General features: G+C 46.4%; 1 protein-coding gene across 1 annotated transcript in view; it reads left to right on the forward strand.

Annotated features, from left to right (window-relative positions):
- The first annotated feature begins 729 nt into the window (after positions 1-729).
- The window catches only part of LOC101175250 (fibronectin type III domain-containing protein 5), a 28,899-nt gene continuing 6,623 nt past the window's right edge, over positions 730-23,005 (forward strand). The window contains exons 1-5 of the mRNA XM_011481366.3: positions 730-1,106; positions 8,179-8,297; positions 11,052-11,250; positions 17,553-17,642; positions 18,310-18,500. Coding sequence (XP_011479668.1) covers positions 1,037-1,106; positions 8,179-8,297; positions 11,052-11,250; positions 17,553-17,642; positions 18,310-18,449 — 618 coding nt within the window. The 5' untranslated portion in view covers positions 730-1,036 and the 3' untranslated portion in view covers positions 18,450-18,500. The remainder of the gene's footprint in view (positions 1,107-8,178; positions 8,298-11,051; positions 11,251-17,552; positions 17,643-18,309; positions 18,501-23,005) is intronic.

A 23,005-nucleotide genomic window follows, 5' to 3' on the forward strand; every position in this document is an offset into this window, starting at 1 on the left:
AACCGTCCTTGTAACATTTAAAGTCTGGAAAGAGCAAAGCAGATGCATGGAGGAAGGTCTGTTTTCAGACATGAAGCTTCTGTTAAGAATGTTAATCATGTATTGATCTGTAATCTGGAACTACTCCATGATCATGGGAATTAAACACTGATGCTAGAAAGACTACAGGAGGAAATGGGCACCTTTTTACTGCTAACAAGGTGAACAGAGACAAACAGAAACACGTGATTTATCCCAAATGTTTTGTTCCATCTATAGACAAACCTAAAGATAAGCGATGACACCAAAGTCTAATGACAGGAGGTTGGAAGCAGGTTTCTAACAGGTGCTGAGTCACAGAGCTGAGTGGGATTGTCTGCATGCTGCTTTGAGGACGGAAGGCTGCTGTGAGTCATGGAGCAGTCATGGTAGAACCATCACTCACTGTCCCTGAAGGTCAACATCAAGCACGTAAACATCCTGCATGAAGACAAAGAGACCAATTCTCACGAATAAAGGAGTAAATAAAGTACGTTTTAATCTGCAGATGAATAGAAAAACTCAAGCTGTTACCACACACACGCACACACACGCACTCTTCTGATTCCCATTCTAGAGTTCTTTTTCAAGTTCGGGGACACAAACCGTCCCTCCGTGCAGCACAGGACCCGGGATAAATGAAGCAAGCCTGTTGATGTTCATGTTGCGGGTTCCTGGGATTTCCTGGAGCGGGGGGGGGGGGGGGGGGGATTGCGCGCTCCCGCTCTGCTGCGCTCTCTCTTCCTCCATCATCTGCGCACGGGCAGCAGGACAGACCGTCTGCAGGTAGTCTGGGGATCGTCCGTCTGCCTCCACCTGCAGCCGCTTATCGTCCCCATCCCTCCCCCTCATCCCCCTCCTCCCCAGCTGCGCCTCCTCCGCTGCGGACTCCAAGTTCAGGATCTCCTCTCAGCCCCGTCCTCCGCTCCGGCGGGCATGCTGGTCTCCCCGCGCTAGATGCTGCATCATCAATGGGCCGCGCAGGAAGCGAAGCCCCGCCAGCAGAAGACGCAGGAGGATGGCTCCACCACGCTCGTCTGCGGCGCTGCCGCTGCTCCTGCTGGGCTTCGTCTCCTCCGTCAGAGCCGGTGAGTCTGACCACAGGTTGAGTGGACGCACTGGAGTATGGAGAGAAATTAGACTCAGTCGGATTTGTGCGTGCGTAATTCTTGATTTGTGCGTAAATTAGGATTTGTGTTTGCATATTCTTGCTTTGTTCGTGCGTAAATTAGGATTTGTGCATAAATTTGGATTTGTGCGTGATTTGTTACTCACATAATACGTTTTGTGTTTAAGTTAAAAAAATATAAAATGAAAAAAATACAAAATGCAATTTACGTATGCACAAATTAAGATTACAACAGCTTGAAACTACTTACACACACATCTTTAAAAAACACGCACGAATCCCTTGTTACGCACACACAAAGCCAAAGTTACGCACGGATCTACCGTGAGACTGTTTTCACGTCTCACAAATTCGTCCGTAAATGCTGCGTTTAAATACCAGTGGAATGCTCGGTCATTAGAATTTTCCTATCAGCCTTCCCTTCTAAACGTATCCAGACAATGACTCAATCAATACATGAAGACAGTAGATGTTAGTGTTGAACATAGAGGCTACTTACTTCGGGGTGCTGACCACCGAGATGGGCCGCCATTCTTCCCGTGACTCTCTCAGTCTGACTGCCTTTGATTTTTCCGGAAGAAAAAAACAGTGCCCCCTACTGGTCGTTCCTGTTACGCATTTTGTATCAATTCGGTGTCTCTGAGAATAATATACTTTTAACATATATATTAGCGTTTAAAAGTGAACGTCATATTCTCAGATAATAATTTTTATTTTCCTTTAAAGTTTTTTTAAGCCCTGCTACACCCACTGAAGGAAATACGTTTAGAAGGGAAGGCTGATAGGAAAATTCTAATGACCGAGCATTCCACTGGTATTTAAACGCAGCACTTACGGACGAAATTGTGAGACGTGAAAACAGTCTCACGGTAGATCCGTGCGTAACTTTGGCTTTGTGTGTGCGTAACAAGGGATTCGTGCGTGTTTTTAAAGATGTGTGTGTGTAAGTAGTTTCAAGCTGTTGTAATCTTAATTTGTGCATACGTAAATTGCATTTTGTATTTTTTTCATTTTATATTTTTTTAACTTATACACAAAACGTATTATGTGAGTAACAAATCACGCACAAATCCAAATTTATGCACAAATCCTAATTTACGCACGCACAAAGCAAGAATATGCATACACAAATCCTAATTTACGCACAAATCAAGAATTACGCACGCACAAATCCGACTGAGTCTAATTTCTCTCCATACTGGAGGCGTCTCGGCATGCGCACGCGCATGCTGGTGGCGTAAGTGACCGGTCGGAGCGCTGCTGCCTGATGGAGGCTCGTCCCTTTGGGTCTGAGTGACACCGGAAAGCCAGACGTGGCTGACATGAACCTGCGTTCAAAGTTTAGCAAGAAATTCCAGATCTTTTAATATTTTGGTATTAATGTGAATTATTAATTAAAAAGGTGCGTTTAAACTTAATCTGAGAAAAGCTTTTGGTTGATTAGTTTTCAGTTGAAGCTTTTTCATGAAACACCTGCAGAGATGCAGCTGCTGCCTCTGGGAGACTGTGGTCAATCTGAAAAAAGGTTGACTTGCACACTTTAAATCAATTCTCCAGCATGGATCCTAAAAGGATCGAATTCACCATCCTTGCTTGATCAGATGGTGTTCTAAAGAAAATGTCACGCGGACACTGATGTCAGATATTCCTGTGAAAACGGTGAGATCCTGTGGCCTCTACTATCCTGCAGAGATTTGTCTGGCGTCTTCAGGCTGGAGATGAGTGCAGCCGGTTCTGCCAGGAATTCTGTCCGTCTGCGTTCAGGGATGATGCGAGTCGTGGCTTTCTGTGTCTGTGACTGTTAGTGCAGGAGGATCAATGGTGCAAAAACACAGCACTCATCTGTTGACCAGCGACTGTCAAATCACCCTTTATTTATTTGGTGATTATTTTAATTCCCGTTTGGATCAGAACCTTTTCTTTTTGAACTCACAGCTTTGGGATTACTTTAGTGGTGAACAATGGCACTTCAGAAAAAAGGTGCTTTTGGTGTCTAAATATTGGCAGAAACATCTCAAACCTTTTTTCATTCATTCATTCATTCATCCATCTTCTTGACCGTTTTTCCCTTTCGGGGTCACGGGGTTGCCGGAGCCTATCCCGGCCACTTGGGCGTAGGCAAGGGATACCCTGGACTGGTCGCCAGTCTGTCGCAGGGTAGAATGTCCTCAATCACACATCCATTCACTCTAACACTCACACCTATGGACAATTTAGAGTTGCCAATCCACCTATGAAGCATGTTTTTGGATGGTGGGAGGAAGCCGGAGATCCCGGAGAAAACCCACGCATGCACGGGGAGAACATGCAAACTCCACACAGAAAGGTCCCCCATTGATGTTGTGTTTTTCATGTCCCCCAGCCGGGACTTGAACTGGGGGCCTTCTTGCTGTGAGGCAAGAGCGCTAACCACTGCGCCACCGTGCAGCCCACATCTCAAACCTTTTAACATGCACCCCTGAAGATTAATGTTAAAAAAAAAAAAAAAGGTAACATCTCAAACCTTTTAACATTAATCTTCAGGGGTGCATGATGGTGTAGTGGTTAGCGCTCCCTCCTCAAAGAGAGAAGGCTGTGGTTTGAATCCTAACCGGTTGCTCCCTGTGTGGGGTTTTCTCCGGTTTCCTCCCAGAGTCCAAAAACATGCTTGATAGGTCAAATGGTGACTCTAAATGGTCCGTTGAGGGTGTGTCTGTCTGTCTTTCTGTGATGGACTGCAGAACTGTTCTGGGTGGAACAGGCTCCCCGTGACCCTGACTGCAAATGGAGCAGTTTTAGAAGATGGATAGCTCATCTCAGGATTTACCTTGTACTGATTATTAACGGTGTATTCAGACTGGGAAAATCCTTTGTTCTGGATCGAGGCCTCTTAATTTGTTCCGAGTCCTGAATCTTGCGTTTGGTCTGTTTTCAGACTAGTATTAAGTGGTCCATTCTGTTCTGGACCAAAGCTTGTAAATAAAAACAGGTGTCTAGATCTCTTCAGTCAGTGGAACTACCAGTTTGGGTCAAGACAACAAGACAAAGACGGACGTGCTTTAAAATACTTATCAGGACAGTTCATTTATTAAAACTTTATATTTCAATTATCAATTTTGAACGTTGGGAACATCACGTTTACTTGTTACTTTGGTACGGCGGAGTTTTGCTGCAAGCCGGTTACTGGCTGAGTAACCCAGTATCCTCTGAGCCAGTAACTCAGAGAATACTAGCAACTGAAGTGATGAGGAGATGTCAGGTATGAAGGTACGCTGGTAAGTGTTTATGACATATAGATTAATGGGAAAACCATGAGAAGTAACATGTGTCCTGTTAAAATAGTTGAGTCTGAATTCATCCGACCACATTTCAGTGAGTTGCTGTGTCTCATCGTTGTGCTGTTATGTTTTGTTTTAAGAGAATTCTGTTAAGGAAACTACAAGGTGGCTTTTAGGATGACGTCACAGCAGCACTGACTGTGTGCTGCGCAGCAAGTCACAGAAATAATGAAAGAAGCTTGTTCATTAAAACAAACCTTCTAACAAATAAAAAGTTGGACTCTTTTGTCTGTTTGATAACACGATAACCGTTGCTTTACATTTGTCCGCGACTACGGTTGCCTTTTTGTTTTAGCTGTTCCGCTCTAAGATGGGTTGTGTTCATGATTCAATAAAGTTCATCAGGGCTCCAGACTAACTTTTTTCACTGGGAGCACTGTGGCCCCTAACTGAAAATTTTAGGGGCACAACTAGAAAATTTAGGGGCGCATACCGTAAATCAAAATTCTAACCAAATCTACTAATTTCCACTGTATTACTAATAAATACTTTAATAATAGATGCAGAAATTACAATGTGCTGTTTCTAATTCAGTGTCACATTTTAATCTGCACTTTTGAAGATGCACCAAGAAGGTAAACTGACAAAAGCATCGCTGTCATGACAGTACAAATAGTTAAGAAAACTGATGGAAATTTATCTTGGTGACACCAAATAGGTGCAGCCAAGATGCACAATAAGCGTGTTTGAGATCACCCAGGTGAACTCAACGCTGCGCAGATCACCTGGTGTGTGACATATATTTTTGTTTTTGCTCCAACATTACCTGTCAATCATCACAAAAATATCGCGAGAAAGGGGTGGGAGCAAGGGGCAAACTTACCCGGACACAGCTGGAAACTGAACTGACTGAAAGCTGCCCTACAGGCTACAAAACAATGCATTATGGGACATGTGTCCTGATGGTTTTTGTAGTGGAGGGATTAATCAAAATAATTTAAAATACCAATTCATTAAAAAAGGCTACATACATTACAAAACCTTAAATAATCATAAAATATATAATAACACAGATCATACTAAGGGGGAGAAGAATATTAAAACTAAACTGAATGTTAAGGACAACTCCAATTTCCAGGCGAGGTGCTGGTTCATTTAAAAAACGTCTATCGTTGCATTTTCCACACGTATTTTCAGTGTGTCTAAAACTAATGTTGTTTTTGCTCGAGCGTGTTTAAAGTTCAAGCCCCGTTAGCTGTCACGCATGTAGGTGTGGGACATTTATTCTCCTCAGCTGACCCGACTCCCGTGGGAGCGATGTGCTGCCGTAACGGCATAAACGCTTTGATGCGCCGCTGTAACCGTAACCAAAACCTAAACCTTCCTCCGGGTCTGTGCGGCCCAGAGAAAAGTTCAGCACAAACTGCATGTATTTAGAAAATTACGAGCGAAAAGATACGTTCTAAAGGAAAGTAAGGAACTCCTTCATGTGGTCCGGGGAGGGGGCTGTCAGGTGTCCTGCTTTCAAACCCTGTCATTGTCACGCCCCCAAGAGTCATATACCCCACTGTGATTGGTTGGTCAGCTCTAGGCCCCTCCCCCTCCACGCATTTTAGCCACTCACAGTGGCTTTCCCTATTCTTCTCACACGCAGTGGCCGCCTCACACACAGGCATCACGCGAGTGTGTGCTCGCGTTTCATGAGTATGTGCGCGAGTGTGTGTGTCTGCCTGCGTGCGTGTGCGTTTGCGTATCATTGATTATTTCATTGATCATTGATGTGCCCCTTCCACGTTTAATGTATAAAAAAATACGAAGGGTGGGGGAGGCAAATTTACTGGTCGCACATGTGCGACTGGATGTAAAATTCAGTCGCACACTCTCAAATTTTGGTCGCAAAATGCGACCAATTGCTCGCAGTCTGGAGCCCTGTTCATTGTGTCTATAAATTATACAGAGTACTTAAATTATTTTTCTATCAGACACTGGTTTGTTTTTGTTAAACGTGCCGACAGGTTTCGGTGGAATACCTTCCGCCTTCGTCAGAGTCGTCATCAGGTGGTAGTGTGTGACGTCTTTAACCCTTGTGATGTCCCCCCCTTCCATTGACGTGTTCTCCCTACCATGACAAAGGTGGATAAAGGTGGAACGATTTCATGTAATCCATGGACACCAGTGAAGATCACAAATCATTGAAGAAAAAAGGTTCAGAGCACTGCCTAGTGGGTCTAGATGACCCAACTCCCAATGGTAAAGTGCCTAGGATAGCACAAGGGTTACAAACAGACAATTGTGACTGAGGCAGACTTTGACAAGTGACTCCGCCCCTTGATGTCCGTTTTTTGCTGGAGGATGTTGCTATGAGAGAGCAGGAAGGCCCCCTCATCCCGGTTCATGGGAGTGTGGGCTGGCTTTCGTATCTCCACCGCCTCCATGTTCCATCTGCGGTGTCTGTTGTCTTCAGTGCGGAGGACTTTGGCCTTTTCAAAGTCCATGATGTGGTTTTCTTGTTTGCAGTGGTCCGTTATTACTGATTTCATATTTTCTTGTACTGCCTGTTGTCGTCTGGCTTTTGTTAGTATTTTATTTATTTCCTTTTCGCATTGTTTTTGATGTTCTGTTTTTCTTGTGATGAAGTGCGGACACCTGTCAAAGTTTGACAGGTGACTCCGCCTCAGTCACAATCATCTGTTTTTAAAGACGTCACACACACTACCACCTGATGATGACTCTGAGGAAGGCGGAAGGTATTCCACCGAAACATGTCGGCACGTTTAACAAAAACAAACAAGTGTCTGATGGAAAAATAATTTAAGTACTCACGGATTGTGTTCAGACTGAAGAATCTCAGAGCGAAACGAAGCTCAGTCCAATTGGAAACAAACCGAGACCACCTCCAAAGATGGGTCCTAGAACGGTTCTTGCTCCTTGACCAGGGTTCACTTGGTGTATTCAGACTGAAAATCTGTTCTGGGTTATTGGGGGAAACGAACTCTGGTTCACTTTAAGCAAATCAAATTTGTCTAGTCTGAATACAACCTTAGAAATGTCTCCCAGCTTTAATTTTCACCCGCTCAGTGGCCTAGTGGTACAGAGCCTGCCCTGAGACCGACTTGGGGTTTGATCCCATGGTGATGTCTAGCCAAAAATCTAAAAACTGAGTGGTAGAATAACACGGTCTTTGCCCATTCACCTATTTGCTTATTTTTAAATATTAAAAAAACAGATTAATTGTTATATTCAATAACAATTTCAAATTAGGGAACCAGCCTGTCTAGTTTTGAACAGCCACACATGTGTTGTCACTTAGCGTCATGGTCTGACTGCGATGGTCCTCTGTCAGGTCAGACTCACTGGAAAGAGGCTTCTGATGTTGATGGATGGAGAAGGAGCATGACCACTAAGAGCCTCACACTCCAGAACAGCTCTGACACTTAACAAGCTCACAACACAACAGCAGGTTTGATCCTCAGAAGCTGCATTTCACACTGTTTTGTAATTTGTTGGATGGATCATCAGGGTAAAGAGCCTACAGCAGCTTTACAGGTTCATGAGTCATACAGCAACAGGACGTATGCAGCAGAAAAGAACAAAAGAAAACAGAGACACCAACACCAAGAAACCTTTGTGCTTAATTAGGCCTGATATAAATGAAAGCAGAGGGATCAAACTATCAGAGACCAAGAGCAGATGAGCTCAGAGGACAAGTTCAGAGTGATGGGGGGGTGTCCACATGTCCATGAATGTTAATGACTTCTCCTTTTTCTGTGGCAGACACAGTGCTGTCAGCTCCGCTTAATGTGACCATCAGAGAGCTGGGGGTCAACTCTGCAGTGGTGACATGGGAAATCTTGGAGGGGGACCCGGTCATTGGCTTTGCCATCACCCAACAGGTACCTGAGCACAAAGACATATCCACAACACAGAGAAGACAGGTTAGAACGTGTCCAGACGATTAACACAGATGAGACTTGTTCAGATGGCTCCAAGGAATTGTTGAACTGATGCTAAGCTTAATTCAGACCAACTGTTGCTCTGTCTAATGCCACATGTCCACACAGATTGCCCCTTTCACTGGATCATTTTGATTTTGATTTGATTTATTTCAAGCATTGTAGTCAAAGCAATAAAGAATTTACACATATTTATCAAACTCATTACAGAAATTTTGAAATGCATAGTTTAAAAAGACAAAAAATAAAACAAAACAAAACGTCACTTAAATCACATTTGCTTAATTAAATATAGAGATAATTAACTAAAGTTAAGTAGAGCTTGATTTATAGCTTGAAAAGGAGTGGGAAGAAGCAAATATAATCCCACCCCTACTGAGTTCATTCATTTAATAGTTTGACAGTTTTTGAGATCCGGTTCTGATCAAATAAGATTCTCTTCAAGTAACAAAATCCAGTGCTTATTGATGAATGATTATCTTCACAAAACATTCATTCATGATTTCAATTTTGTAAACTTCTGTTAGTGCTCAAAGAGTTTTGATTTTCATCTTCAAAGAAGCCCATCTGTGATCATGGAACAAGTGTCTTTGGGCAAGACAACAAACCACATGACATTGCAGCTCTGTCTCCGTCAGCATGTACATATGTGTGAATGAGTTTGGTTGTGTGCAATGTGTGTGAATGTATGTAAATATGTGTGTGGGATTATGTGTTTTATTGTGTGTACATGTGTATGTTAATGTATATATATGGGTTGGTGTTTTAAACAGTTTAATCATAAATCAGACTGCTGTGCTGATTCCACATCAGCTGCATTCATTGTTTTAACAGCTACTTTAGCTACAGAAACTTTATTGAAATTCTAGCACTGAGCGCTAACTCATATTGAACAGAGACTTCGTCACCGACAGCTTAGAAGAAAAAAAAGTAAGAAAGGTTGAATTAATATAGGGTATAATGGCTCCCAGAAGGAGCCGGCTCTTGTCTTTCACACCAAAGAGCCGACTTTAAAGGTGTTTCATTCACAACCTACACATCAGTCCTCTGGTCGGGTCTCGGCTCTGCTGCTCACCTGCTGCTCCTCAGGGATTAGAAGACTCTTTACAGCATCTTTTTCATCTCATCTTTGAGCCACTTTGGAAAGTAATGTGACTGCATCAATGAGGGCATGTCTGTACTTTGACTGATCCCCAAATCTGCGCTTGGATGCGTGCATGTATGCGGCAGTAACCTTTATTGTTTTTAATTAATCCCAGCTTTGTTTTATTTGATCAATAGAAAGTGTCAGAGGCTGCACGGTGGTGCAGTGGTTAGCGCTCTTGCCTTACAGCAAGAAGGCCCCCGGTTTAAGTCCCAGCTGGGGGACCTGAACCAGAACATCAACGGGGGACCTTTCTGTGTGGAGTTTGCATGTTCTCCCTGTGCATGCGTGGGTTTTCTCCAGGGTCCCCGGCTTCCTCCCACCATCCAAAAACATGCTTGATAGGTCAATTTGCAACTCTAAATTGTGCCTAGATTTGAATGTTAGAGTGAATGGGGGTGTGATTGTGACCCTGCGACAGACTGGCGACCTGTCCAAGGTGTACCCTGCCTTTGCCCACAAGTGACCGGGATAGGCTCCAGCAACCCCGTGACCCTAAAAGGGCAGGTGACAAACTGAATATATGGATGGTGTCATTCTTCCAGCATTGACTTCCTCTTTTTACCAGCCAGGAAAAGAGGCTCCTCATCCATCTTTAGCTCGTACACATCATTCAGGACCACTTCAGACTGCACCATCGGTCGGGTTCAACAGCGCCAGAATCACACGCCGTTTGGCAATCAAACCCTGACCTCGTTCACCTGTCTGTTGTTTTCAGCACATTTTCAATCAGAGGAACATCTTTCCTGTTTCCTTTAGTCAGAGTTACTTTGCTCTGAACTCAGTTGCTCTTTATCCAAAGGAGAAACAGTTCTTCAATTCAGATAAACAAGCTGAGGGCTGAAGTTGATCTACTGTGACTTGTTTTTTAGATAAATGTGATGCTGGTTATGAGTGGATGGGAGCAGAAACTCAAACCTGGTTTGTCATGAAAGTTATCAAGAATGAATAAAATGACCAACAACCAGCCGATACGTCATTGAGGTGAACAATAACCGAAGTTTGCCTGAACATCTTAAATATCATGTTCAGGCGATTGTGACTCTATTTGACAAATTTTTATCCACTGGAAGCCAAATTCTTCAGGAATGTTCCTTCCATCGTTGCTTGATAAACAAAAGATCCATAAGGAGCCTTTTTCTGGGAGGTGTCAGCTGACCTCAGCAAACAGCTTTCACAAGGTGAAAATCTGCGTCTCTAGAGGAGCTCACAGGGGCACAGCGGCCATTTAATCCACTAAACCTAATTGCATCGGAGAAGAAGAGCCCAGGAGGTTCGGTTTAAGCTCTCTCTCCACTGTTAACCCAGGCAGACATGTAGTCGTTAGCACAAATTGGAGCCAAACAGGAATATTGGATTTACCAGGCAATCAGCTGATCAAGCCTAAATCCTGGGAATATTTTTCTGAGGTCTGTAGGTCTGTAGGGGGCAATCAGCAGCTGAACAGAGGATTTAACTGAAGATACAAGCTTTGCACAAGTATCTGCATATTTGTGTGTAGAGCCAGTAATAAGCTGAGAATGTGTTGTTTTTCCTTGATGCTGCTGCAGAAAAAGGATGTCCACATGCTGAGGTTCATCCAGGAGGTGAACACCACCACACGCTCCTGTGCACTGTGGGATCTGGATGAGGACACAGAGTATATTGTGCACGTTCAAAGCATTAGTATGGGTGGGAGCAGCCCCCCAAGTCAGCCCGTGCTCTTCAGGACGCCCAAAGAGTCAGAGAAGATGGCGGCCAAAAGTCCAGGTGAGTTTACACTTCCTCCTGTTTTTAAACAGTTTGGTTTTGGCTCTCCTTTTACAAACCCAGCAACTGTATTCAGCAGGATACGTTGTATAATATCAAAAGTATGTGCTCACCTGCCTTGACCCACATATGAATGGAAGTGTCATCGATTCCTAACCCATAGAGCTCAATAGGGACACGTTGGGGAATGGGAGCAAAGATAATTCAGTGCATAAGGGAGAACACAGATTATAAACCATCAGCAAAGGTGAAGTAAACTTTTGCCTTTCCACTTCCTCCCCTTCAGACAAACATGAACGTTCAAATCCTCACACCAGTTTATGCAAGCACTCTTTAATGATCCGCTTTAGTCCACAGGCAGCCCAGAAATGAAGATCTATGTACTGTTTTGGGTTGTTTTCCCTCACAAAAACAGAGGCGTTTGTTTTCTAGAACACTCAGTATCTTATCATCCTGACCCAGTTCTGTAACCATAAACCGCAGCTCCAAACAGTCAAGACTTCCCACTTACCAAGCTCCACCATGGAACCTCTGCTGGCGATGAAGACAAGGACAAGAGACCTACATCAATCTGGATTTAGTTGAATTTCTACTATGTGATAAAAGAACCCACAATTTCAGACTTTGACTGGTAAAATGTGAACACTTAGGTGTATTTATTTATTTTTTTTAACTTGTCCTGTCCAACAGCTGGGCAGGCAGATGAGAACTGAGGGCCTCTTGTGTTGGACATATTTTACTTTAACAAGAGGGGTTATTAATCTTCAGACAAACCAGAGGTATGTCTGAATAAACCCCTTTTATAATTGAGGCCAAACTTTAACTTTAACAGAGAGCAGGGAGGCATGGGGGGAAAGAGAGCGCCGCCCCAGCCCAACCAGGAGAGCAGCCCCCCCGCCGCACCGGGAGGGCCCAACGCAGGGCCCCACCCGAGAAGGGCACCCACAGCCCCAGACGAGCACCCCATCACCACCCAGGAGTTCTGGGCATCCCGCCGTCCTACCCCAGGTACGAGCCAGGACCCCCCAAGGGAGACCCGCTCCGCACTCCAGGCAGCCACCCACCCGGCCCATGGTTGGTCCAGGAAGGAGCAAGGCAGGGGCCAGCCGCCCCCGCCCAGGAGGGGAGCACCCCGGGGAAAAGGGGGGCCCACAAGGGGTGTTGTAAACATGGCCCGACCAGGCTCGGCCAAAGTTGGAAATTTGGCGGGGCCCAGCGCTCAAGGGCAAGGACCAGAACCCACACCACAGGGATACGGACACCCCCCAGGCTCAGGTGTAATGTGAACCCCCTCCCTGCGTGGAGAGAGCACCGCCGGGCCCAGGAAGCCGGCAACCAGGGGACACGGCAACCGTTGCCAAGGGCCCAGTACCCCCCACCAGGGATGGGGTAGGGGACAGATGGTCCTAGGTCCCACCTTCCTTGCAAAATGTGTGTGCGTGTGTGGGTGTTTGTGAGGGTGTGTGTGTGCATGTGTGTGTGTTTATGTTTGAATGTATATTTTGAGGAGTAAAGGGTGTGTGTACTAAGGGGGGTGCAGTTAAAATTGGCGAGTAGGGCACTGAGGGGACATCTCCTGATTACTCACAGTGATGTCCCCTCACCCTTCCCACCAAGGGGCCCTAAATGTCTAAGGTGCGGTTAAAATTGGCGGGTAGGGTGCCAGGAGGACATCAGCTGCTTGCTGGCAGTGATGTCCAAGCACCCCCCCTACCAAGGGCCCTACATGTCTAAGGTGCAAATAAAATAAATGGGATGGGATGGGAAGAGGAGACTCACACACCGGCAGAGCTCCTGGCCCTGCCTATGAGTGTACGTCGTGTTGTGGCACCTCTGTCCTGGAGAAGGCTCACGCTTGCTGCAGTTCCAGCAGCTCCAGTGTCGTCTCCCTCCGCGTCAAAAAGCTTTTTGCAAAAATAGGCAGAAGGGAACGTCTTGGCTGGCTGATCCTGGCATTATGAGAGCACGGCTCTGACCCCTGTGTTAAAGCCATCCACCTCCACAATGAACTGACTGCTGGTCCGGGTGATGGCGGGTGGGTGACTGGTTAAAGCGCTGTTTCAGCGTCTGGAAGTCACCAGAGTTCAGATTAGTGGCTTTGGAGTGCCTTTCCGTAGAGAGGTTAGTGGGGCTGCCACCGTACTGAATCCACGAATGAAGCACCAGTAAAAGTTGGTCATTCTGAGGAACCGCTGCAGCTGTTTCACTGTGGTCGGCTGGGACCACTGCAGCACCGCCTCCACTTTGCCCTGATCCATTGCCACGCCCCCCGCACTGATCACATAACCCAGAAATGTAACTGAGGTCTTGTGTAACTCGCATGTCTTCCCTTTTGTCTCCCCTTTTGATGCATCAGTTTGTGTTCAATCAGCTAGCCGCTGTAACACCTTACATACATGCGCAACGTGCTCCTCAAACATGTCAGAGTAAATCAGGATGCCGTCAATGTAGACAAGTGTTGCAGCATGTCAGGGAAGACGTTGTTGACAAACACCTGGAACACAGTGGGGTGTCACAAAGACCAAAGGGGTTGACCAGATACTCAATGTCCTGTTGTCCCGTGCTCGAATGCGGATGAGGTTGTACTCCTCAGATCAAGCTTTGTGAAGAAGTGAGCTGTGCGGAGCTGCTCCAGAGATGCAGGAACCAGAGGCAGGGGATAACGGTACTTCACAGTCACGTCATTAAGGCTGGGGTAGTCAGTACACAGCCTCAGACCACCATCTTTCCTCTTAACAAAGAAGAAGCCGGCTGAGGCTGGAGATATTGACAGTTGAATGAAGCCCTTTGCTAACTCCTCTTGGATGTAAGCCTGCATGGCTTCGACTCAGGTTGAGAAAGCGGGCACACCTGGAGAAAAGAGGAGAAAAGCAGCCTTGCTCTGATATGCAACCCTTTATGTTAGTCATGTGTTGTGTATCGATGCAAAGCCAATATGAAAAGACGCTTTTCTCTGTGTTAAAATCAGCTGATTTATGTTGATCGCTTAAACCACGGGACGTTCTGACTTCTGACACTGCACAGCTGGTTTTCCTGGTGATGTTTTTGGCGTTGCAGCGGCTGACATTCAAAGAGTTCATCCACAAACACTCGCTCATTTCGCTCCACCCGTCATCTCACCAGAAATGCAGGATCATTACAACGTCTCCGTTTCACTGTGGCAAACATAGTTTTTTTTTACTACAGTGCGCATTCATTTAAATCGCCCGTTCATGAAGGCCGACACGGAAAAGTGGCAGTATTTATACAGGTCCCCTTCAGAGGGGGAAAATGACCATTATGAGAAGAGATTGTGTGACACGTGACATCAACCCCTGGCTTAAACAGAAAAGAGTTGGGTCTGTCAAAGAATGTGTGTTATTTTGGTGTCACCAGTAGCCGCGGTTACATGGGCAGAATATCTTGATCGGATCAATTGTCGGGTTAAAATTCACCCGTGCACATGGGATCAGAAAACCTTTTTCCGATTAGAAGAAACGTGGGTCACACTTTCGGTCGGAATGAATCATTTGGGCATGCGCAGTAGTGTTGAAAAGGACTGAGCGACATTTATTTCTGCTTCCCCAAACTCGCTGCGTGAGCTGGCGGCTCTGCTGAGTCCTGCAGCCGCTAACCCAGAGCGGCGGGACGGCTCGCAGTCTGAATTCTCCCACACATAACAAAACAACACAAAAAAACACGCACACCGAACAAGCCTCCTCCCCCCCTCAGACACAAAATTATTAATCCAGCTCCTCTGCTCACTCAAGTGCCAGTGGACCGAGTGAGCGTCGGGGGTCACGAAGCGCTCCTTACCCGCATCTCCCTCGTGAGGGGTGAAAGAGAGGGGAGAGCCAGCGGGGCGAGAGTGGAGCGGCGCTTTTCACGGGGCGTCCACAGAGCAGCTGGTCGGTCCCGTATGCGCTCCATAGCTTTCTCTAAGCGAAACACCGTCTATGCGTGACGTAAACCAGAGCAGTAGTGACACACGATCGGATAAACGATCAGTAACCCACATATCTCCATCGGGAAGAAATTCTGATCCAAATGAGTCTGACCGGGGCAGAGTATTCCGAACGGCGCGTTTACATGACGCATTTTCTTTCCGATCAGGCGTTCATTCCGATTACTTTTGCCCATGGAAACTCGGCTTGTGATATCTCTGGTATTAAAAAAATATTTATAAGCATTAATAGTTTGCAGTTTTTGAGATTTTTTAACAGGTAACAAAAAGTTTGACCTGGTATTAGTCATAGCTCTATATTTCCTGCCTCAAACACCCGTAAAGCAAATCCTATTGGCTGTCTGCTGATGAAAGAGGAGAAAAGTCTTCTACATTTGCACAGATTCTGTTCTTCAGGGCTGCCACGGAGATTTAACGCCCTCAAAGCAGTCATAGGTGTGCCAGAGGTGTGCCGTGGAAACAGAAACATGTTACCTTTCTAAATCAACTAGTGTAGAAACCCACCAACTTCTTCTTTCATGCCAAAGGCATCAGATTTAATTCAGAATAATCACCATGGCAACAGGAGACTTAAGGCAAGCTAGACCAAAGAGATATGAAGAACATCATGCCCAGCTCATCTACACAAACGCTAAAGAGTTTGGACTTTAGGGACAAATCCGCCCCTCCTGCAGTGGCTTTCCCTGTATGTGCAGCACGTGGAACAGAGAAGAACGTCTGTCGTCCTTAGAACAAATGGACCAGCTTCAACAGTCTTCCCTCACTATAATGCAGTCTCACTGTTTTGCTGATTTGGGTTTTTTTCATCACATTGTGTTCTGCATTCTGTAGTCTTAAATGTCTTCCATGCTGTGTCTCATGTACAGAACCTTCAGTTTGTCAAATCTTCATAAACCTGTGATTAGAGATCAGCTCTTTCTGTATTTTGTTCTAAAATGGACTTATTTTTCTATGAAGGTTTGAACTTTGAGAGTTTAAGAGAGAAAAGAGGCGGGGCTTTTCTGTGCCTCTGGCATTGGGGGCCGCTGTGGCGGTCCTGCTGGCCTTGGTCTGGGTGATGGACGTGACTGCCCAACGGGCAGATTTCCTCTATCTGCTATACCGCGGGGGTGTCGGTGGCGCCCCGGCTGCCGCCACTGCTTTGGTGGGAGTCTTGGTATGGGGGTGACCGAGCACTCCCTCTATTTTCACATTCCATTATCCACCACAGTAGAACACAGACACTCACCTGAGCACAGGTGTCATCTCAACAGTATGTGCGACAGAATGAAATGCTTCACATGTGTGTGTTTGTATGCATAAGTATGTGTGTGTGAGCTGTAGTAGCATTGTGTACATGTTGACATGATTGACTAACATTTACACCCCCCCGGTTCTACAATCATCTTTGGTACCTCACCCCCCCCCATCTCTAACATCCTACTTTCGTCTGCTTTCTTCTTCTTTTTGTCCAGTTTGACAAAAAATAAAATAAAGTACATAATCAATAATCATAATCAATATAAATAAAGCTTTGCCTTTACAAAAGGGGTTTATACAAATATACACCTTGTGTGTCAGAAGATTCATAACCCCCTGTTGTAACAGTAAAGTCTGTCCAACAGAAGAGGCCTTCAGCTCTGATGTGTTTGGTCAGATGTTGGACAGGACAAGTTAACAAAAAAAAGAGAGAGAGAGAAAAGTGTGAAATGGTAATGTCTGTCTGAGAAACATTTAGAAAGTGTGTAGTGAGAAGTTTTACAGCCATAACCCTTGTGCTATCCTAGGCACTTTACCATTGGGAGTTGGGTCATCTAGACCCACTAGACAGTGCTCTGAACCTTTTTTCTTCAATGATTTGTGATCTTCACTGGTGTCCATGGATTACATGAAATCCTCTTTACCTTTATCCACCTTTGTCATGGTAGAGAGAACACATCAATGCAAGGGGGGGGGGGGTCATCTAAGATAGCACACAGACAGAACTGCTTCTTGGATTTCCCTGTTGCTGGTTATTTTTGGTCCGTCTCTCACAAAGAACAGGTCTGAAAACTGCAGCCAGCAAAGGCTGAGAAAAATAGAGAGACTGTGTCCAAATCTGAGAGCATGTTTCAGAGCTGTCAGTGAGAAACCCACAGTGATCGATTGGATCGGGATCCACCTCCTCAGCCTCTGCAGACCTCTACACCACTTAGCTTTAATTACACCAACCTGAGTGGAGCGTTTCCACCAGCAGGCCGTTCTGCCCTCATGTCACCCGCTCTGACTTTTGAAATCTTTTCCTGCTATTTCAGTAAACTGGGAGTTTCACTGTGAACGGCCACATCCTCAAAGGCTCTTTGTTGACTCTCACTTGCACTTGTGTGTTCTCTCTCTCTAGACGAGGTGACAATGGAGGAGGTCGGTCAGGCTGCCCAGCTGAGGGCTGGAGAGCTCATCATCATTGTTGTGGTGCTCGTCATGTGGGCAGGTAATATTCCTCCTCAGTACTTCACATTTATCACAGCAGAAAACAAGCGAGGTCTCTGACTTGGTAGTTATGAAGGAGCAAACAGGCATCTCTGTATGAGGACTTTAAGGTGCTTTCAGCTTTCAGCAAGGACACACACTGTCTGTTTGGGGAAAAAAGCAGGAAAGTTCTGTTAGGATGGAGTCACAATAGTTTAAAGTCCAACACAAACTGTTTTTGTCTGTTGCACTTCCAGTTTGTTACCCCAAGCTAGTTCTTCATGGCCCACCACCCTGCATCTTTTTCTGGTCAAACTTTCAAATTAATTTTGAGTTCAAGTAGAAAACAGGAGGCATGTTCCTTCTAAAACAGGAAATAACACCAATTAATGATAGGAAATTAATACTGCAATCTAAACAACCTTCTGAGGATTACACATTTCTCTTGTGATCAGTGTTCAAACTTGACAAAAATAGTTATTTAGATTATATTGTTATCGTTTGATATGAAAAACCATATGGTGACATAATAAATTCTATATCGCCCAGCCCTAAGAACACTCGTTGCTGTGTTTCTGGAATCCATTTAACTGGATCATGTGGTTAGTGAAGTTAGACAGAGAATGTATTATGGCGACCGTATGGAATGAGAGGGCTTGGTGGTAACTTGGGTGTCGTTCTCTTTTTAGGAGTGATCGTCTTGTTCTGTCGTCAGTATGACATCATCAAAGACAACGAGCCCAACAACAACAAGGACAAAGCCAAGAACTCTTCAGAGTGCAGTACTCCTGAGCATCCACAGGGGGGACTACTGCGCAGCAACGTTTAAGACTGAACCTGCATCGCCTACTGCAATAATCAACCTAAGACCTCAGGGCAGGTGAGGTACTGTGATGGGGAAGGAGCAGCTTTAAGCTGTTTGGACAAAATCTAAATTTCCAATCAAGTATGGAGACCTGCTCCTCAAGATCCAGGAAGGTTTTTGTGGCTGTCTCTTCTACGATCAGTACTTTATACATGTCGCATCTTGGGGATGTCATCAGAAGACCATGTTGACTTTCACAGCTACGCTGTTGATACCCAGCTTTAAGTCGCTGTGTCTCCTGATAACCATGAACACTTCAATTGTATTTTAGAAAACGTCTTACAGCTCAGCCAGGACAAAACTGTAGACAGATACTTTTACCTAAACTTTTAAAGAATTTAAACCTTCTCATTGTGTGAGAAACCTGGGCGTACCTTTTGACTCTGAGCTGAATTTTATCTCACACATCAAAAGTGTCGTTAAGACAGGATTTTATCATCTCAAAAACATGGCCAGAGTCCGCCCATTCCTCTCTGTCGCCAGCAAAAGGGTGCTGATGTGTTCTTTCATTTTTACTCGTTACTTTAATACCCTGCTCTCTGGTTTACCAAAAAAGTCTCTGGGCTCTTAAGCTTGGTTTCCACTCAGCGGTCCGGTCGTGTTCGGTATTTGGAGCTTGTACATCAGTATGCCGGACCAAAACATACTATTTATGGGCCTCCGTTGTTTGTAGGTCCGTAGCAAAATGGAGCGGACAGGTTAGGGTACTAACCCTAACTAACCTAGCTACTATTGTCGCACAATCAAACCGGTTGATTGGCAGAAGGTCATTATGACAAAAGAAAGCACCAAACCTACAGGGTAAGATAACTGTCAATAAGAAACATACGCATAAATACAAAATTGTGCACAAAATAATACAGTGTTGTCCCGATGCATTTTTTGTTGCCAGAACAGCTGATCGTATAAACAATGCACCGGACCTGGAAGTGGGGTGGTGGTGGTGGTGGTGGGAAGCAGACATTCCTCTTATTAGATGTAAAAAAGTCCATGTTTGTCAAAAAATGAGATGATAATAATGAGAAAACAAAATGAACAAAACAGAGCAGGTGGTGGAGAGACCCCCGCTTCCCTGCTGCTTCCACTCGCCCGTCTGCCCGCCGGCCAGTGGCGGCAGGGAAGTGGGGCGCAGGATGCCTGCTTCGCCAGCCAGTTTTTTTCCGGGACAGGCAGGGAGGTGCACTCACTTCTGCCCCTAGACCTGTCCAGATGTACCTTGCTTTTGCACAACAGTTGCCGGTGACCCCCAAAGGGAAACAGTGGGTTAAGAAAATGGATGGAAAATAACTAAATCCAAATAGCCAACTATAGATAGCTAATGTATCTGGTTTAGCTCGTGCTGGTTTGCGGCGCCTTCCGTCCATGAAACCAGGGTTCGACTCTGGGCTGCTCCCTGTTCCCTTCTCAACCTTTGTGCCGGTTCCAAGCCCGGTTTGAGAAGGTTGCGTCAGGAAGGGCATCCGGCGTAAAACATTGCCAAATTTACCATGCGACTTGTTCGCTGTGGCGACCCCTGATGGGAGAAGCCGAAAGTGGAAGAAGATAGCTAATGTAAGACAGCTGGTGGCCGACCGTGGCGATAGTTAAAAAGAAATTTAAAAAAATGTCAAAAAAGAAAGAAAGTAGGATATTCTGATCCTATTGACGTTTGTTTATTTATTTATTGTTTTATCTTTTTTACAGCAGCAACGGTCGGCTACCAGTTAGCCTTCTTTAGCTGTCAGTTAGCTTAGCTGTTTTTCTTTAGTTATCCTCTTAATATCAACTAATTATAACAGAAATGCCCCTCTTTTTTCTTTACATCTAATGAGTAAAGTGGCATGCTACCGCTTTCATAGCGGTTTTTCCTGAAACTATCCGCTGGTGTTTACACGATCAGCTCCTGTCGCCCTGCACTGACGCAGCCGGAGATTGCTGTATTATTATCTATTTTATTTCATTTTCAACAGAGCTATGGTGACAATATAGTTTCCCCCAAATGGGATAACAATAACATTCTAAAAAGTTCTATTTAATTTTCGTTTAATAAAAAACCTTCAATCCGCATGCATGCGTGTAACAAATTCAGCGCGGTCACCGATTCACATCCAGGAGGACGAGACTCACAAATCCGGCCACTGTGATGCCTTCACATCAGTACAAAAACGTGGCATTAGTGGACAGAGTGTAGCTACACGAGTGTAGCGTCCTACATGATCAAAGAAAATAGTGCAATCAAAATTGGTGTTAAAAACCACATTAAAAGATAGTTAGAAATAAATGTAAACCATTCGACAGCAGTTTTATAGCATTAGCATCAAACTCTAACATATTTAAGAAGCTAATATCACTTTTGCAACGGCTAACTTAAAACATCAGGAGAGCGCAGAGAACAAAACTCACCAGCAGGGGTGCTCATTTAAACTGAGGAAGGAGGGGCAGGTGCCCCGTGGTGAAGGGAGGGTGTGTCACACTAATTACCTTCCCTGTGCAGCAGCTGACAATGTGGAACTAATATATTTCATAAAAAAAGACTAAAAAATTTATAAATCATGTGTTAACTCAAAACAAAAATAATTTTAAAATAAAACTCACACTGTAAAGATTTCAGAATATTCATACAAAAATAAGTCGTATTCAAAGCAAAGACAAATCGGATTCACAACAGACATGTTAAACGTAAATCTTAATGTTGTGTTCATATTTTTTCTGCATAGTTGTGGACAAAGCATCAATTTTTGTGCAACTTTGTCCTTATGAATAGGTGTTTTTTAAACAGATTCCTTACTCCATACAAACCAGCATCAGCATATTCCTCTTTCTACTCTTCTTTCAAGCAGCATTAAATGCTTTGTAGATACCTCTTGGGACCCCTGGTCGCTCTGGGTGTCATCCGCTTCGGCTACGGGGTCTGGGGTGGGGTGGGGGGCTTGTCGGCCCTGTCCTGTGGGGGGGCGTTCTGGGGGAGAGGGGGAGCCCACTATTGGTACGGGACCTTGGTGGGTTGACGGTTCGGGGGCTCCGCTGAGGCAATCGGCGGTTGCCCCGGCCGGTTGGCTGCCTCGGTCCCGTCGAGGCCTGACCAGAGCTCTTCTAGGGCCGGCGTTTGGGGGTGGGGGCCTGGGCTTGCTCCGGGGGGCCGGCGCTTTCTGGCTCCTCTCTCTCTGTGTGGGGTGGGTGGTGCTGGGCCTGGGGTGTCGGCGCCTCCGGGGATGGGGCCCCTGGTCTGGGGGGGCCGGGCCCCTATGCTGGGGGGGGAGGGGGCTGGGGACAGCCTACCAGCTGTCCCCAACTTACCCCCTATCCTCATATAACCTCATTTTAGGGTGAGGGGGTGGGGGGCTTAGCCTGCGATGCGCCTTGGGGGGGGGGGGGGGACCGGGCAGTGGTCCCCCCCTCCCATGGTTGCTGTATGGAGTGGGGCCCCCCTCTTTCGGTTTTATTTGCACCTTAGACATGTAGGGCCCTTGGTAGAGGGGGTGCTTGGACATCACTGCCAGCAAGCAGCAGATGTCCTCTTAGCACCCTACTCGCCAATTTTAACCGCACCTTAGACATTTAGGGGCCCCTTGGTGGGGAGGGTGAGGGGACATCACTGCGAGTAATCAGGAGATGTCCCCTCAGTGCCCTACCCGCCAATTTTAACTGCTCCCCCCTTAGAACACACCCCTCCCCCTCAAAATATACATTCCAACACAAACACACACACATTCACACATACACCCTCACAAACACACATACATGCACACACATTTTGCACGGAAGGTGGGACCTAGGACCATCTGTCCACTACCCCTTCCCTGGTGGGGGGTACGGGGCCCTTGGCAACGGCGGCCGTGTCCCCTGGTTCCCGGTTTCCTGGGCGCGGCCGTGCTCTCTCCGCGCGGGGGGGGGGGGGGTGTTCACATTACACCTGAGCCGGGGGTGTCCGTGTCCCTGGGGGGTGGATTCTGGTCCTTGCCCCTGGGTGCCCCTGGGTGCTGGGCCCCGCCAAATCTCCAACTGTGGCCGAGCCTGGTCGGGCCAAATTTACAACACCCCTGGTGGGCCCCCTTTTTCCCCGGGGTGCTCCCCTCCTGTGCGGGGGCGGCTGGCCCCTGCCTTGCTCCTCCCTGGACCAACCGTGGGCCGGGTGGGTGGCTGCCTGGAGTGCGGAGCGGGTCTACCTTGGGGGTCCTGGCTCGTACCTGGGGTTGGGGCGGGGGGATGCCCAGAACTCCTGGGTGGTGATGGGCTGCTCGTCTGGGGCTGTGGGCGCCCTTCTCGGGTGGGGCCCTGCGTTGGCCTCTCCCGGCGTGGCGGGGGGGCTGCTCTCCTGGTTGGGCTGGGGCGGCGCTCTCTTTCCCCCCGTGCCTCCCTGCTGGCCCTGGCCTGGGTGGCGGATTGGGTCGCGTGGGGGGCGGTTGTTCCCTGCCTGCTGCCGTGTGGCGTTGTGGGGGTTCCGGCAGCCGCTGCTGCTGCGGCGGGGGTCTTGGTGTGGGGGTGGCTGGGCACTCTCCTTCCTTCTTTTCACATTCCACCGTCCATTTTAGAAAAGCATA

This window comes from Oryzias latipes, chromosome 11 (genome assembly GCF_002234675.1).
Source record: "Oryzias latipes chromosome 11, ASM223467v1".
In the NCBI taxonomy this organism is placed as follows: Eukaryota; Metazoa; Chordata; class Actinopteri; order Beloniformes; family Adrianichthyidae; genus Oryzias; species Oryzias latipes.